The sequence below is a fragment of the Danio rerio genome, chromosome 22, assembly GCF_052040795.2.
Source record: "Danio rerio strain M-AB ecotype USA chromosome 22, GRCz13ab, whole genome shotgun sequence".
In the NCBI taxonomy this organism is placed as follows: Eukaryota; Metazoa; Chordata; class Actinopteri; order Cypriniformes; family Danionidae; genus Danio; species Danio rerio.
Window position 1 is genome coordinate 17,406,063 of NC_141042.1, and position 17,547 is coordinate 17,423,609.

Genomic DNA, 17,547 nt, shown 5'->3' on the forward strand with positions numbered 1-17,547 from the left:
ATTGACGGGAACGAAAGTGGACTACGCTTTCTATTTAATTGTGTATGGAAAGTACGTCAAATGTATGGACACACACACCAAACAGTAGCAGGACAGAGGTGCGCCGTTCTCAACTGTCCACCACATTCTGTCTTTTTATTATGCACTGTGTTTGTCAAAGTTATCTGTAGCTCAAATGACGGCATTCTGTATTTAGCTTTTTGCTTGTGCGGTGGCTCTGAACTACCAAAACATCTCTCAAAGTGCTTTTTCGGATACGAAAAGTGTAAAAAATTTAAAAAAAATATGACAGACGAAAGTTTTGGAGGAAATGTGTCAATATGATTAACTCAACATGAGGTTTAAACATTTTTTTAACGTGTGAAGATCACGGACGAAAATCTCGGATTCAGTGTGCAGTAACCTTTAAGCTAAATACTAGTACCTTGCGAAACAACAAGTAAACTATTATGTACTGTCATCATGACTAAAACTAAATAAATTTGTTGTTAAAACTATTATTTTTAAAAATGTGTTGAACAAAATCTCCCTTTCTTTGGGAAATATTTTAAAAGAGCTAATCAGTTTGACATTAACTGTATGTACAGTAGACTATTTGAGGGATGTAAACAAAAACAATGGTCCCAATGTATTTCTTGTTTTATATTTTTAATTTCTAGAGCCTTCGAGAACCCAAAAAGAGACACATATTGTTAGATAGATGTCATGATAGCTCTTTAAAATTTCTATTGTTACAGTTATGAAATAATTTGTTAACAAGCAGAAAATGTTCATGGCCCAATCACATGACTACATTGAAATGGTCTATACAGCAATATTTACTGGATTAGAAGTAACTAGATTGCAATAAAAAGTACATCGCTGGCAGGAACAGAAGGAAAGGGACAAACTTTGCAATAACTCTGCATTATGTAAATACATGCACAACTAAGAGACTTTATGTTTGAGACTTCTCCAAGATAGACACGGTGACAAGACAAATTTTTAAGTGATGTAGCTATTAAAACGACTTCCTTCGCAGCTTTGGTGAGCTATAAAACCAACAATAGAAATGAGTTTAGTCTTGACTGGCTGGATGAGGAGACGTATAGCATGTGGACGGGCGGAATAATAAATAATAAAAACAGAGAGAGGGAGAGAGGGAGAGAGACGAGAGAGAGGGAGAGAGACAGAGGGAGGGGTAATATCTACGGCTCATTGCGAGAGAAAGTGCTGACATGAGCTAAAAGACTGCAGACCCGGAGAGCATTCCTGCGCAGATGCCCCTGAGATTGAGAAGAAGAGTGAGATAGAGTTTGTTCGGGGAGGTATCAGAAGAAGGGGAGACAGTATGTGGCAGAAAGTCAAGGTAAATTACCGAACAACAAAGCGACAAGGACAGTGGTGTATGGGGTCGAGAGCGAGAGAAGGCGAAAAAAAAAAAAGTCAAAGTTTCCACACAGCTGTACATACTGTGAAACAACAATAATAAGCGAGAGCAAGTGAGGCGCACCATTACTTGGAAAATGGAGGGATGACGCAATGGGGCTGAGAAAGGAGAGAGAAAGCAAGCGAAGGGAAGGAGCCTTCGTCACTTGAATTCCAGTATAGGGAGCATATGCACCAGGAGTTCAGCGAGGGCATTTCCATGAGTGCCTCATATAGGGAGGCAGGGGCGAGGGAAGGGGCAGGGCTTCTATATCTCAACACGGATAATCACTCCCAGCTGTGTCCACTGTAGCGCTGCGCACACACACACATACACACATGCAGGGAGGAGCCAAGGTTCGCCTTTCACAGCAGCACAGAGACCTCAACAAGCCTCCAGCGCAGCAACAAGAGCGCCGTGTGGAACTACGCTTGGCCTCAGGAGTTGCAAACATATACTGTATCCGCATCTATAACGTTTTTTGTTCAACATCATAAAGTTATTAACTATGCTAGGTGTTTTGGCAACTATCCCACAACATTTAATGGACTTTTAGCTTCTTAGTAGTGTGTAGCTAACCTAAAGTGGAATTCTACCTTTGTGAAACAGGATATTCAAAGAGGAAAAAGGTGCAGGGCCTGATTTTATTCACCAGGAAATGATTGAAATGTGAATAGCATGTGTTGCATACCAGGCGCGAACGCTAGCTAGCTAAAACAATGGCTGCTGTTTGTTTAAATGATCGAATGTAATGCACAGCCTTGATGATGTCATCAGAGATGGAAAGTTGCTTGCAGCTACGTGCAATAAGAAGTAACCTTGTGTAAAAGATACAACAAAAGGGGGCTGGAATGATGAAAAGTGTGTAGTAAGTTCCAGAATGGAGCTAGCATATAAGTGAGCAAGCTAAAAACCAATGGCCAAATTGCTGTTAGTTTAATCTATCCAATAGAATACCTGGTCTTGGTGGGCTGATAAGGGATGATATTTAATTTATATTTAATTGAGTAAGTGATGTGGTTAACTTCGTTGATTAATTGTTTTGTTTTGATTAAATGTTAATAATTCATCTTGAATTGAACATGCCCACACAGTACATATAGTTACATTCGCATACTTCTGATTATTAATAGCAACTGGTACATATATGCATAAAACAATATCACCCATAGTTCTTCTCTAATTTATACTATTATAACTTTTACTTATATCCTGCACTTGCTGCATTGTTTATGGATTGTTACTGAAAAAACAAAATGGAGTAAAGTAGGGTACGCTACTATGAAAATAGGCACTGCTTGATTTTTCAGTCAGCAATTGATTGGTTATTGAAAAGTATAATGGCTAAATTGATTACATTTCCTAATAGAATGCATAGTACTAACACTAAGAATTGGGCTATATCCAATTGATTTGTGTTGGGACAACATGACGAAATTAAGTTAGCTTATTAGTTTTTACAAATTTAAGTGGATTGAACATAAAACAATAAAGTTGTCGCCCCCCAAAAAAACTTGCGTTTTCAGCTCATTTTAAATAAGACGTTTGAACAAGCAAAGTGTAATACATTTTAAGTGTAATATACTGTACATAGTAATACACATCATGTCAGATGAAAAGAACTGAACACAAACTTCAGTCAAACCACACTGAATGTGACCAAATATTTCTTTCCAAATATTTTTATGAATAAATGCTTATTCATAAAAAATATGATTGTTGTGTGGTTATTACTTATGATATGTACTGCTATGGGGCTAAGTAAGTAAATAAGCCTGCAAATAAATGCTCTGTATATCCGTTCAGACAAAGTGAGTACAAGTACAGAAATTCTGCTCACAACTAGGCCCAACGCTGCATAATTACCCTCAAAACTTACCAAATTTTAGCTAAAAAATTTACAAAATGTAAAAAATGTAAAAATAAAAATCTTTCATTCCTATATCAGAAGCCTCCTGAAACAATATATGAGAGGCCAAAACTATTTTTACTCATTTTTTTCAATAATTGGGTCTTACAGGGTTAAGAAGTAGTTCGTACAAACTGCAAACATTATTTTTTGAGTGCATAGATCAGAGATTGAAAATCATTTAGGAGGCAGAGCAAGTTATTTAATTTGGATTAAGAATTACAAAGAGTATTTTATTTTCTCAGAATAACCAGGATGAGAATAGTGTATCCTGACATTTATCATTACACAATATTATACTGAAGAAATTAGTAAAAAAAAAAAAAAAAAAAAGGTTTAACAATGAATGCCTGCAAAGTTTGATTTCATAAATCTGTAAATAATTGAATTGTGAAAAGTGCTCATTATATATCCATAATGCTGCCAGATTAGAATGTAAATTACCTGAAGCAATGGTTAAATTGCAATAGATTGCACGGCTCTGGTGATGTCATTAGAAATACAAAGCTGTTTCAGCGGCAGAACAAGTTACATAATCATGTTTTTTTTTTCAATTCTCAATTACATTTATTAAGAACAGTCAAATTTGATTATCACTCTTTAAAAACACATATATGGTTCGTCAAAAACTTATAACAATGACATTTTTAATGGACAATAACACAACAAAAATGAATAGCTTCTGCTATCCTCTGCTGGACATTTAACAACTTTCCATAAACAAGCCTCATGAGAGGCTGTAAACTATTGTTTAACTACTTTTACTAGCTTCTTATCAACTGTCTTTAACTTTTCTTGTGCTGTCCTTTGTTATGGATTTCTCACCTCCCATCTCTCTTTCTCTGAGAGAGAGCGAGAGAGTGCGCTTGTAAAGGAGAGGATATCCTCTGGCCTTATCTAATAGTCTGTGGATTGTGCAACGGCTGCCCCGTCCCAGAAAGACAGCAGCCCACTTTGTGAAAGTGCACGTAGCATGGAGCACAAGGGTCAAGGTTTACCAGCAAAAACAAACGATGGAAAAAAAAAACTGATCATGTTTTCCTGCATCAGGGACAAGAGGGAGCGAGAAATGAGGGAGAAATGGAGGTGGTGACAAGGAAAAGGTGGAAGTGTGTGACGGCCTTATGAAAATATTCAAAAGTCAGTATAAGGAGTCAGTGGTCCTAAAACGAACAGTTCACTCACAAAGAAAAGTTCTTTCATCAATTACTCATCCTCATGGCATTCAAAACCCGCATGACTGCTTCTCTTTTTTTCCACAGAACCCAAAATATGATTTTATATTCTGCTGTAGTGCTCATATTTCATTTTCAATATACACAACCTTAGAATTTATGCACTGCAAATTTACTATAGAAATACAGTACACTACATACTGCATAAAGACTACCACTCAGAAGTTTGGGGTCAGTGTTTGTTTTTTTTGTTTTTTTTTTAAGAAAATGATTCTGGTTATCAAGGTGGCATTTATTATATTTAAAAAAATGTTAAATTGTTAAATATTTATTTTTAATTTTACACAAATGCTTTCTTATTGTATATAGTTTCAAATGAAAGTATTACTCCAGTCATTATTGCTTTTATTATTATGACCATTATTAATAATAATAATAATAATAATAAATATAGCTGCAAGCAGCAATTAACGGGGGTCAAGCAGTTTAGCAGGGTAAGGTCATATAGCAGTTAGGACACCTGTAAGTAGTTTATTTGACAATGAAATATACGATTACAGTGTTAGAGTTTATAGATTGAGCTAACAAACGTTTGATTAAACACTCCAGAAATGCAACATCAGTTTTTACATAATGACAAATTTCTTATGAACATTTCGAGTGACCGCTTTTATGTCAAAGTGACCAGTATAAGCAGCCCTAAGATAAAATGTGTAGATCGAGTCATGGCACCTTAGACAAAGACACGGCATGTCAAATTTCTAGTTAATCAGATAAATGGTTACTCAGATACAGTGATTTTACAATGTATAGCGCCACCATGTGGCCAATGTCTATGAGTTTCATGCTATGACCTCTGATTAACCTCTTGCATATGTGTAACAAGTTTGGTGTAGATATTTCAATCCATTCATGAGTTTTGGCTATTTTAGCTCTTCCCAACAAAAATGACAAAACTATATCACTATATGAACTAATAATTTTGTGTTTTATTAAAAGAATTTAAAAATCTACAGAGTAAAAGGTGTGACAAGCTTTGACAAAATTTAATCTTAAATGCATTAATTGTGTTCAGTTCATGTCAATTTGGGATTCAGAATGCATTACATTACATCACATTCTTTGCTACAGAGCAGTAAAACAAACTATAAACTATAAGTGGTCTGTTACTGCCATCTAGTGGACACAGTTGTGATTTTCTTTACAAATGTTTTAAAACAAGGTGTTTAATTATAGAACCAGTTTTGCCTAGTAGAATTATTACACAGATGTTAACTGTGACCAAATGAGATGTTTAATGCATAACAGTGTTTACATCATGTCAAACTGTGATTCAGAATGATCCTAAATGCAATTTCCCTGACTTTAAACTCAAAAAAATGTAAAACAACAAAGGTATGCAAATGTTATGAACAATAAATAAGTGGTCTTGTTGTGACATCTAGTGGTTAGAAATGGTAGGTGACAGTTAAAAGTCTGTGTTATAGTGGCTAAAATGATAGAATACTGAAAATATGTGTTTTTTAGACATTTAAACGTCCAAGATGGGCAAAAAAAAAACTACTTGTAAATCATTTTACTGTTAGGTGTGTAAATGAAGCACATTTACTGCATTTTTAAGCCATTTTATGATGTTTTTAGAACCATTTCTACTATTATAGCGCCACCTATTGCCCGATCACCACAAAATTTTGCATGTTTATACGCATTGATATGCCAAATGTGCTCATCAATTTCTGTGATGTTTTGCGTTTTTCTTATTGGTTAACAGGCATGTAGATTCGTGTAGACACGCCCCTTTTGTAAATGAGCCTGTTACAGCTATCTAAAATAGAAAGTTCAACTTTTTTTTGATAATTATTGATCTACTCAGTCCAGAGGTTCATTTAACACTGGTTTCGTTGCGATCGAGTTAAAAACCAGAGACTAGTTCGCAAAAGTAGGTTTTGTTTATACTGATGTTTTTTTAATGAACGGTGAAAGTGACAGCAGTGGGTTTAGTGTCAAATTGTTCAGTATGAGCAGACCTATCATATGATATGTAGATTAAGTGTTTTTGTGAAATAGTGTTTAAATGAAGCACATTTACTTTATTTTTAAGCCATTTGGCATGTTTTTAGGACTATTTTTGCTATTATAGCGCCACCTATGGTTTGATCTTCAAAAAATTTTGCAAGTTTCTTCTCATTGATATGGCACATGTGCTCACCAATTTCTGTGATGTTGTGAGTTTTCCTTATTGGTTTACAGGCATGTAGGTTCGTGTGGACACGCCCCTTTTGTAAATTAGCCTGTTACAGCTAGCCAAAGTGAAAAGTTCAACTTTTTTTTGATAATTATTGATCTACACAGTCCAGAGATTCTAACAACACTCGTTTCGTTGCAATAGAGTGAAAAACCAGGGACTAGTTCGCAAAAGTAGGTTTTTCTTATATTGATGCATATTTAACGAACGGTGTGAGTGACAGCAGTGGTTTTAGTGTCAAACTGTTCGGTATGAGCAGGCCTATCATATGATATGTATTTTGTGTGGTTTTGCAAAAGGTTGTGTTATACAAAACCCATTACACCTTAAAATTGCGTAAAATCGCCCCCTAGTGGCCGATTTCTTTCAAAATACTTACAGACCTCTAGGTCCATAAGTCGAACATACCCAGCGAGTTTCGTTTCGATCGCTCATCGTTAACCTTGCTAAATGGCTGCACAATTTTAATTGGCTAATGGCGGCCATGTTTTTTGAGATGTGTCATTGTCCTTATAATATGTCGTGGCAAACTGGTCAAAGACACTGCATGCCAAATTTCAAGCTGATCGGACTAACGGTTGTAAGGTTAGGGTCATTTTATGGTTTTTAAGCTTTATAGCGCCACCATGTGGCCAAAGTCCGTTGTTTTTGCACTGTCACCTCAAATTGAGCTTATACATGTGTGTACCAAGTTTGGTGATAATATCTCATTCCGTTTAAAAGTTATAGCTCCAATTAGCATTTAGCTTCAATTAGCATAAAACATTGTTGTGTACTGTTTCGAGTGAGAATAAAAATGTCAACTTTTTTTTGATAATTATTGATATTCAGTGTCCAGAGAACATTCGAGAGCTGGTTTGGTTTAGATTGAGTGCAAAACCTAGGACTAGTTCGTAAAAGTAGGTTTCGGATATATCGCGATGTAGCGGGAAAACGGTGCGTCGTAGAGCAAAAATTTCTGCTATACACTTTTGTTCAGGTTAACCCAAGGATTCAAAAAATGTAAAGTTTTTGAGTCTACGACAAACGGTGAACGAACAGCGGTCAAAAATGTCCAAAATATTGGTTTTTGGCGCCATAGCGCCACCTATGGTCCGATTTGGCTGATCTTTGGTGAGGATGTAGTGTACCGGAGTACTACAATCTGGCCAAGTTTCAGCTCTCTCGGACTTACGGTTTGGTCTGGGCAATAGTGACTTCGGCAGAATAATAATAATAATAATAAAAACTTTAACAAATACAATAGGGTTTCAGCGCTACGCGCTTGACCCCCTAATAATAATAATAATAAATATTAGAGTGATTTCTGAAGGATCATGTGACTGGATAAGTAAAATCACTGGAATAAATTCTTAAACTACGAGCAGCTATTTTATAGTGCAATAACATTTCACAATTTTACAATCTGTACGGTATTTTTTTATTAAATAAATGCAGCTTTGGTCATTTTACACTTTACAATAAGAGTCATAATTATATTACGAAATATATATATACATACAAAGTTAAAGACAAAGCAAATATTAATAAAAAAAAAAAATATATATATATATATATATATATATATATATATATATATATATATATACAGTTAAAGACAACGCAAATAATAATATTAATAATAATATTTATAATAAAAATATATACAGTAAAAGACAAAATTATTAGCCCTCCTGTGAATTTTTTTTCCATGAGCAAGATATTTTTCACAGTATTTTTTATACTATGTCTTCTTCTGTTTTATTTTGGCTGTAATAAAAGTAGTTAATTATTAGCCTCTTTAAGCATTTTTTCCCAATTGGCTAAAGAACAAGCCGTCATTTTAAAATGACTTGCCTCATTACCCTAACCTGCCTAATTAGGCCATTAAATGTTACTTTAAGCTGAATACTAGTATCTTGAAAAATATGCAGTAAAACATTATGTACTGTCATCATGGCAAATATAAAAGAAATCAGTTATTAGAAGTGAGTTATTAAAACTATTATGTTTAGGAATGTGTTGAAAAAATCTTCAGAAATTGGTGAAAAAAAATTTAAGGAGTTAAATTTTAACAGGAGGGCTAATAATTCTGGCTTCAACTGTATATGTAAAGTTATATGTACATATAATTGGAATTTGCGTGTTTCAAAAAGGAAAAAAACATAGTTTGCAATAAAAACTAGGCCCTATACAGTAAGTTAAGTGTAGCTTCAGTTTGCATATGTTGTTTTTAGATCCGGCAGGTCATAGGCTGCTGATCTGAGACCAGTATTGTGCATTAAAAGGGATGAAACAAAACAAGGTCTCTCGGATGGCACAGGGTGACAGCATTTCTGTGTTGGGACTGGCCTGCCTGTACTGCGTCGGATCAAAACTGCAAATAATCCGAAGATCATGGACGACAGATACAGATACCAGATGGAGCGAGTTTGTACGGGAGAGAAAAATATGAAGAAAAAAAAAGACATTAGCGGAGTGATTATGTGCAGCCTATATCGGCACAACGGGGTGATCTTCAGTTCAACGATGAGAGAGAGAGATGAAAAGATAATATCAGCTACATGCAGGATGAGAGAGATGAACACGCTCATCTGTCTGTATCCTCTAATCTGAGTAAACAGGCCCATGTTGGTGTCACACACAAGGGCGTGGAAATAATAGCTCCAGCTTCCGAGCGCACATCTGTGATAATCTTAGAAGTTAGGAGGAAAATATGCCTTATAATCTGGTGTTGGGGGACACACACGTAACAGAGCTCCGGGGGAGGATAAAGCAGGACTTTTTTCGACATCGTTCTCTGTTTAAACTCAAGCAAACAGGCGACTGTTTCCATTCAATCATCGTGTTTATGTTTTCTCAAACTGTAAATCAGTCGACACAGACTTTTTCATTGTCCGCTAATAATTTGTAAACACACACAAAATCAGCGGAATCGCTGCCCTGTGTTTGTTTTAAAAGAGGCCATTTAGAACAATTCTCTGTCTGCGCTGGAGAGACGCCACTTTTCGCGCAAGTTTACGCAAGCGCAATCCTCTTAAGAGTAATCACCCACCTCAGACTTACACAAACAGAGGAGACCTAGCAAATCCTACAGTTTCAAACAACATCAAAACTTTGACTAGACCCAATATTGCTGACCTGGCTAACAAACACTAGTGTGAATCTGTTAGAGAGAAAAAAAACAGTAAGCATTTTTGGGCCAGGTTCAATTTTAGGAAACACTAATGAAGACCAGAGTCAGTGTACCAGTGAACATAAGGCTTCCACAAAGTATACGCATATTTTTACATTGATGCTATTGAATCAACATTTTGGGTATTGAGTTTGTAAATGAATCATTTTTTCTCTCATCTAACAGTTAAAAAAGATTATAAAAAGATGAGCAATTCCATGCAAATGTCAACCTTGACAAACCAAAATATTAGGTTTTCACCAACAGACAGATTTTTTTTTGTGTGTTAACAAGTATTTTACAGTACTATAGAAATACTCAAAAATGTCTCTGTCAATGTTTTCAAAGTATTATATTTGATTTACCAAAGTCACACAAGTTGCAATTTCAAGTCACATCCATAAGGGAGAGGTGTCACATACATAACAACACTTTTTCCTCATAAATGCAAAAATATTAAATAAAATAAAATCAATCATGTTTGTTCTATACTGAGTCAACTCTCATCCTTTTGATGAGCATTATTTCTTTTGGTTTGTGCAGTTTCATTCACAGAGTTTCTACAAAGTATGTTGTGTAACGCTTAATACATCCATAACGCATGTTTATTTTCCTCATTTAAAGTACAAAACATGTTTACAGATTGATATTTTTCTGATCCCATAACTCAGTGGTCAGTTGTTTTGGAAAACATAAACAGATGTTTCAATATAATGTTAACATATATACTCTGTGAATTGATGTTTTGAGTTTTTACTGTAAATGTCACATCCATAACGTTGGAATGCTCATATTGCAATAAATTTTTCTACAGATGTTAAAGGGAACTATCAATGCCAATCTTTTTTTGTAGTTCTTCTATCTAAAAAAAAATGTTATTTTTAAGAAATATTTTACTTAAAGGGAATCGATTTGTGAAACCCCCTTGTGAATTTTTAAGATACACTTTTAAACCAATCTTGAAATTAGGGATGCACATTTTTTATTCTGCTATACATTGTGATATGAATACAATTTCACTAGATGAGTTGAAGTATTTGGACTATTTGTTGAACTATAAGTTGAACTATTTGGAAATAATTTATAAATTTAGATTAATTAGCAATATTCTCTATAGGAGTGCATGAATTATAATAAACAATCTACAAGCATAGATATATTTATTTAAGAAAAAGATACTAATTAAATAAACAGCATTTACTGTTTTTCAGAGTCGTCAAACTATATTCAGGTACAGTTGAAGTCAGAATTATTAAACCCCCTGAACTATTAGCCCCCCTGTTTATTTTTTCCCCAATTTCTGTTTAACGGAGATATTTTTTCAACTGAATGGTTGAAAAAAAAATGGTGTTTAAAAATTAAAAACGGCTTTCATTCTAGCTGAAATAAAACAATAAGACTTTCTCCAGAAGAAAACATATTATCAGACATACTTTGAAATTGTCTTTGCTCTGTTAAACATAATCTGGGAAATATTTAAAACAGAAAACTAAATTTAAAGGGGATTTAATAATTTTGATTTCAACTGTATATAATAATTGAATAATCAACTGTAAAATAACACTGCATAGTGTTTGTTGTGTAGACAAATCTAATCAAAGTATTTGTTATTAAATAAAAATTTCCCATTTAAAACCCTCACATAGTCGCAAGCCTTAAAAAACACTTGCGATATGATCAATTATGACCCAGCCTCAACAATGCGCATTCACATGATGTGACTATTGCAAATTATCACATTGCGATATCGATATATCTGAAACTATATAATGTGCAACCCTACTTCAAACTATTCTCTAAAACATTACTTCAACCAACTGATCAGGGTGATCAAGACTACTAGAGACTATTAAGAAGATGTGAGTTGGAGGTGTTTGGACTTAAACTGTGCAGAGCTGTGGCTCCACAGGAATTGAGTTTAAGACCATTGGTCTGAAATGTTCTTCAAAGCTCTTCTACCCTCTTCTTACCCGCTAAAAACATTCATAGAACTATTAAGTTCCACAAAATGTTCTTTATAATAGAAACATTTTTGGTTCTCCAAATAAGCTCTCCTCAAATAAGCTCTCCTCAAGTGTGTGTAAAGAACATAAAACCCCCCGAAAAATCCCTTTTTCCACTATAAAGAAAGCTTCATAGAATACAATGGTTTTATGTAACCTTTTGTGAAAGGGAAGACTGTTAAAGATAAACGTTCTAAAAGACATATTACTGGTTATACAATGAACCTTTCAGAAAACTGGTCATCAAATTATTGTATATTTGAAGTTATATAATTGTAATATTTTATATTTTATATTAGTTTCTCAATGTATAGAATATTTTTAAAAGTTTACAAACATTTACCCCTTAGAAAAAACTAACTTTGGTGGAACTGTATGGTGGTTTGGCTTTTAAAGGCCAATAAAGAACCTTTATTTTAAAATGAGATATTCTGTGAGATTATGGATAGACAATGAATGTTAACAGCTTTTAGATTAAGAACCCCCATAAGAGGTATATGAGCTAAAGCCATGACTCCTGTAACCAGCATTTGTACATATATATATATATTTTTTTTTTGTATATTTTGATAAATATAAGCAGACATTACCATTTTCTGGCTGGTCCTTGATGTCGCCTTCACTGGGCTGGTTCGGACTGTCAGACTGCCCTGCTTCTGTAAAGAACCACAAAGAGAGAGAAAGACAGACAGTGACTCTTTTGTTTCTCGACCGCATTGAAATCATGCACTTGACAGCCTCTTGAAATCTGTGTTTCCACAGTCTGAATACTCGGATAGCAAACGTCTAGTCCAGAGCACCAAGGAATCACCGGCGAGCGTGCTGACCGTGCAGTCTGGCTGCCAAGTGCGCACTGGTCATACAGGTGAAACCCTATGCTGATGTGTGTATGCAGGAGGCCACCATGTTGGCGGTTCAATAGAGCTGACTGCTGCCACGATAGACTGACAGACAAATGCATATCACGCAAAAAAAACTCTTTCATTAATACTAATCATTTATTTTGACATCAAAATCACAAAAGCTATGCAACTATGTTACATATTTCTGAATACTGATTTAAAAAATGATTTGAAGATCTTATCTGCGATCAATCAATTGTCAGACATAACTATAAATTTCAGCTTGCATTTATTATCATTCCGACCAAAGGGAAGTTATTGGAAAAGAAGGTCTGACTGTACTCTAGCCAATGTCCTTTTGGCACACGGCTCGGCAGGTCAGACCGACAGTGTGGCCTGGGCTGTGAATTCACACTGAGTGTGCTATTTGCAGCCGAGGCACTTATGGAAATAAGTCTAGAGAGAGAAAGCCTTCAGACCTGGGTGTACTGCATAAAAAAAGGCCCTATAAATTTGATGGGCTCCGATTTCTCCTAAGAAGTGCTCTTTAACGGTGCCATTAGCCGAGATAGCAATGATTTGGTCCGAGACGTTAAGGGGAACTTTCGCAAAAATTCACCCCAGTCACTTTAACTCTTCTGCTACAGCCAAAAATGGCAAAGAAACCCTTTAAGATGATTTAGATGCTGGGTTGAGTATTGATTTCCCACTGGAGATAAAACAGTCATTCTGCGAGAAATATCCCCAATGTCATGCTAGCAAACAAAATGCTTAGCAAAATTTTCCTACTTCAGAAACTTATATATACTGAAAGCAAAAAAAAAAAAAGTACAAATATTGGTGCACAAATGTCAGCTTGCAATAAATCAAGGAAGCGCAACTTTTTGATAAAGAAAGAAAAAACAAAAGCTAGACCCCTACCACCACTACAAAAAAAAGGTTTGGCCAGCCCCTTCATCTGCTCCTAAACAAAGTAAACAATTTAGGGCCTTGTTTGCATTCAGCTCAGCATTGCCGTCTGCATCAACAGTTTAAAACAAAGGCAATCTGAAGAGTGGACTGAAAAAAAAAACACACGCAGCAACACCCCCCGCCCCAGCAACAGCCCAGAGATATGTGAAAGAGCAACGAAGGGGGCCGGGAAACCGGGTGCCGGGTGGGTGCGAGTGTGCGGGGACTTTCACACACTCTCCCAGTTGCCCTCCGCGGACCAAGTGCTCTCTCACACAGCGCCCATTGCTAATTAAATATGCAAATGAGGCGTGAGACCCAGACTCTGTGTGTCACATCTGCATTTACCCCCTGTCGAGGGCCCTCAGAGAGCGAGGGGGACACAAAAAAACCCTCCCCTCAGAAATAAACAACAAAAAAAAGACACTAAACAACAAACAACTAAATACCGTGCACAAACAGGCCCATTCACCATGCCTAAATCCTCTATACAAGAGCATAACAAGCCACTCTATGGGCCGCCGACTGAAAGACAGAGGAGGGATGGTTCCTGCCTATCTCTAATTTTGTTCTCACACCATCAAAAAGATGGGAACGGCGCTCGGGTGTGAGAGAAGAAAAGCAACCTGGAGTGACTCAGTCAACGCGTTATTCCGCCTCGTTTCGAAAACCGAATTCATTATCAAACAATCAAAAAGAGATGCTGAGGTAAAAAGATGCCGTTTAGCATCTGATAACTAGTTTAATTTGACTGAGACAAGCTCAGGTTGCTTCACATAGTGAAGCCTATAAGAAAAGTAACCCGCAGTGACTGTCAAACAATCAAACAAATACGCAGAGGTAAAAAATGATAGTATATGATATCAAGTAAAGTTTAATTTAGGTGGACTTACTGTAGGTCCATGGTGGAACTTAGTAGCAAAGCAATCAAGAGTGATTCAAAGTATTGTTTAGCCTCAACTTGACAATGAAATTTATTATTGAGCAATCAAGACAATTAATTAAAAAGATTAGCATTTAGCATTCGCTAACAACCTTGGGCTAATTGAGATAGGCTCGGATCACTTCATTCTGTTGAACTGATAGTAAAAGCAACATGTAGTGAATTGTTAGTTAACATGCTATTCCGGCTTAATTTAACAGCAGAATTCATTACTGAATACTTGAAAACGTTGATGTAAAAAGACGTTGTTCAGCTTCTCATAACTAGTTTAATTTAATTGTGACAGGCTCAGGTTGCTTGACATAGTAAAGTCTATGAGAAAAGTAACCCACAGTGACTCACTACCAAACAAATACACAGATGTAAAAGAAGTTGCCGGTTAACATATGATATCAAACAAAGTTTAATGTAAGTAGACTTTTGTTTTTAACATGGTGGATCTTAGTGGCAAAGCAACCAAGAGTGAATCAATGTTTTCTTTAGCCTCAATTTGACCATGAAATTCATTATCCAACCATTAAAAAGGGACAATAAAGTAAAATGATTAGCATTTAGCATTCGCTAACAACCTTGGGCTAATTGAGATAAGCCGAGATCCCTTCATTCTGTTGAACTGATAGTAAAAGCAACCTGTAGTGAATAGTTAGTTAACATGCTATTCCGGCTCAATTTAACAGCAGAATTCATTACTGAATACTTGAAAAGAAACGTTGAGGTAAAAAGACGTTGTTTAGCATCTGATAACAAGCTTGGGCTAATTGAGAGACTCATGTTGCTTCGTTTGTGGAACCGATAGGAACGTGGCTGAATTAGTCAGCGAGGTGATTCCCTAATTAGATCATTAGGACTGGCTCGCGGCGGCAGGCAGGTTGGGTAGGAGTGTTATACCCCCTGGCCTGCCTCCGACTCTTCCTCTCCCAGGCCAGGCCGAGGGCTTCAGGGGGGAGCACATATGCACTCACACACACAAACACACACACACACACACACACACACACACACACACACACACACACACACACACACACACACACACACACACACACACACACACACCGCCTGGTCTGTTTCATTATGCATGCACTAAACCATCTGTACTTCTCGCAGGTCCGCTTGTCCCAACCCGCCGCTTTCTCACCAAGTGCTTTGCTGTAATCCAATTGTGTGTTAAAACCCCGCTTTCAAAAGGCCCTTTACACAGTGGGCTCAGGAACACGAAGGCCCATAAAAGGAGGCAGAAACTTAATTTAGAAATACAAACGGGCCTTTCTGGAGTATCAATGGAAGGTGAAGCTCCAGGGATTGGAGCATTGTTTCCACAAGTATCATCCCCCAGATTTTTCTTTTTTTTTTTTTTCGGGCTGCCACAGACATTATGAGATGGGTGCTGAATTCCTGCATAGTCACACTCAAGACCGTCCGGACTATACAAGAAACTTTGAAGGGTTCGGTTGAGTGTGATCGTTACAACACTGTATTACTGGAGAGTCACATATTTGAGCTATGATGCATGTTATATAAAAAATATATGGGGGGGGGGGGGGGTGGTTGTGTAATACGCAATAATTTCTGGGAACTGCAATGACTCACAGATGGGGAACATGCAAGTTGTGAGCAGTAAGGGAGGAAAGGTAAGAAAGTAACTCAAGTGAGCGTCAACTAAACTTGTTTGTCTAAAAGTATAAAGTGCAATATTCTAACCGTTGTTCCGTCTTTCCGATAAGAAGTTAAACTGAGGTCTTCACTACATGTGGTTGTTAAAAATCCCAAGATGTCCTTCGAAAAGAGTAGGGGTTTAACCCTGGCCAAAATTTGCCTACTGGCCTCTGTCCATCATGGCCTCCTAAAAAACCCCAAATCATAATTGGCTCCATCAATCTGTCTCCTCTCCATCATTCAGCGAGGTGTGTGGTGTGCGGTCTGGCGCAATATGGCTGCCATCACGTCATCCAGGTGGATGCTGCACACTGGTGGTAGATAAGGAGATTCCCCCCAATGTGTAGAACACTGTAAGTGTCCAGAAAAGTGCCATATAAATGCAAAGTTTTATTAATTATTAATTGCTGCTTCGTATTTTCGGCAGAACCCTTGATTAAGAAGCCTATTTGTAAAAGCCTTCAACAAAAGGTTTTTCGTCTTAAAAATTCGTGCTGACCCCAACAGTAGTGAAAGCAAGTTGAGGCACTTCATCATCATTTCAAAACAAGACTGGTTGTCATTTTTCTGTGCAAGGAAGTGGAGAGAGCCGTTTGTTTCCGTCAGGCCGCTGCCCGTGTGCAGTGTTTGAGTAACCCTGACCTCTCCCCCTGCGCTTTTACGTCACACCATATTTAATAAGAGGCAGTGTTTAGACAGGACCCTTCTGCTTCTCCTCTATAGATCAGCCCGTTGCCGAGGCCTGTGCTGTTTTTCTTCTCTCGTGGAGCGTTGCTTGTTTACACTGCTGTTTTCGGAGGACCGGGAAGCGAGACGGGAGAGGATAGTGTTACAGGCCGTGTTTACAGATCCTGTCTGGATTTTGAATAGTAATACTGGTGTATGTTTTCTTTCCTTCTTTTGTATCTATTGAGAAATGCAGAATGCACTTTTAAGGACAGGGACCAAGGTAGGGAGTCCTAGGACCTTTGATTTGCTTCAGTCAAGCTCATTCACCAAGGCTGGTGTATTAAAAAAGGGAGCAGAATCCACTCCGCGGTCGCCCAGTGATGACATTATGGGATCATTGTGGTACAGTAAACCATCTATTGCAACCCCGGAAAAAGCAATAAAACTAGCCGAGTCTCAATTATTCTTTTATCAGTGTGACTTGAGCTATTCCCCCCTGCAAATATAAAGCTACACCAGACTATAACAAAAAGCTATCAATAAGTGTTAGTGGGGTAAAGGAATGCCATGTTGCCTTACTTGAACTTGTAAA

At 36.8% G+C, this 17,547-nt stretch overlaps 1 protein-coding gene across 50 annotated transcripts in view; it reads right to left on the bottom strand.

Moving 5' to 3' along the window:
* nfia (nuclear factor I/A) overlaps nt 1-17,547 on the bottom strand; it is a 219,945-nt gene that overhangs the window by 59,824 nt on the left and 142,574 nt on the right. For all 50 annotated transcript variants that reach the window (XM_087302823.1, XM_087302815.1, XM_087302799.1 and 47 more), the window contains 1 exon segment: nt 12,485-12,550. In XM_087302823.1, coding sequence (XP_087158949.1) covers nt 12,485-12,550 — 66 coding nt within the window.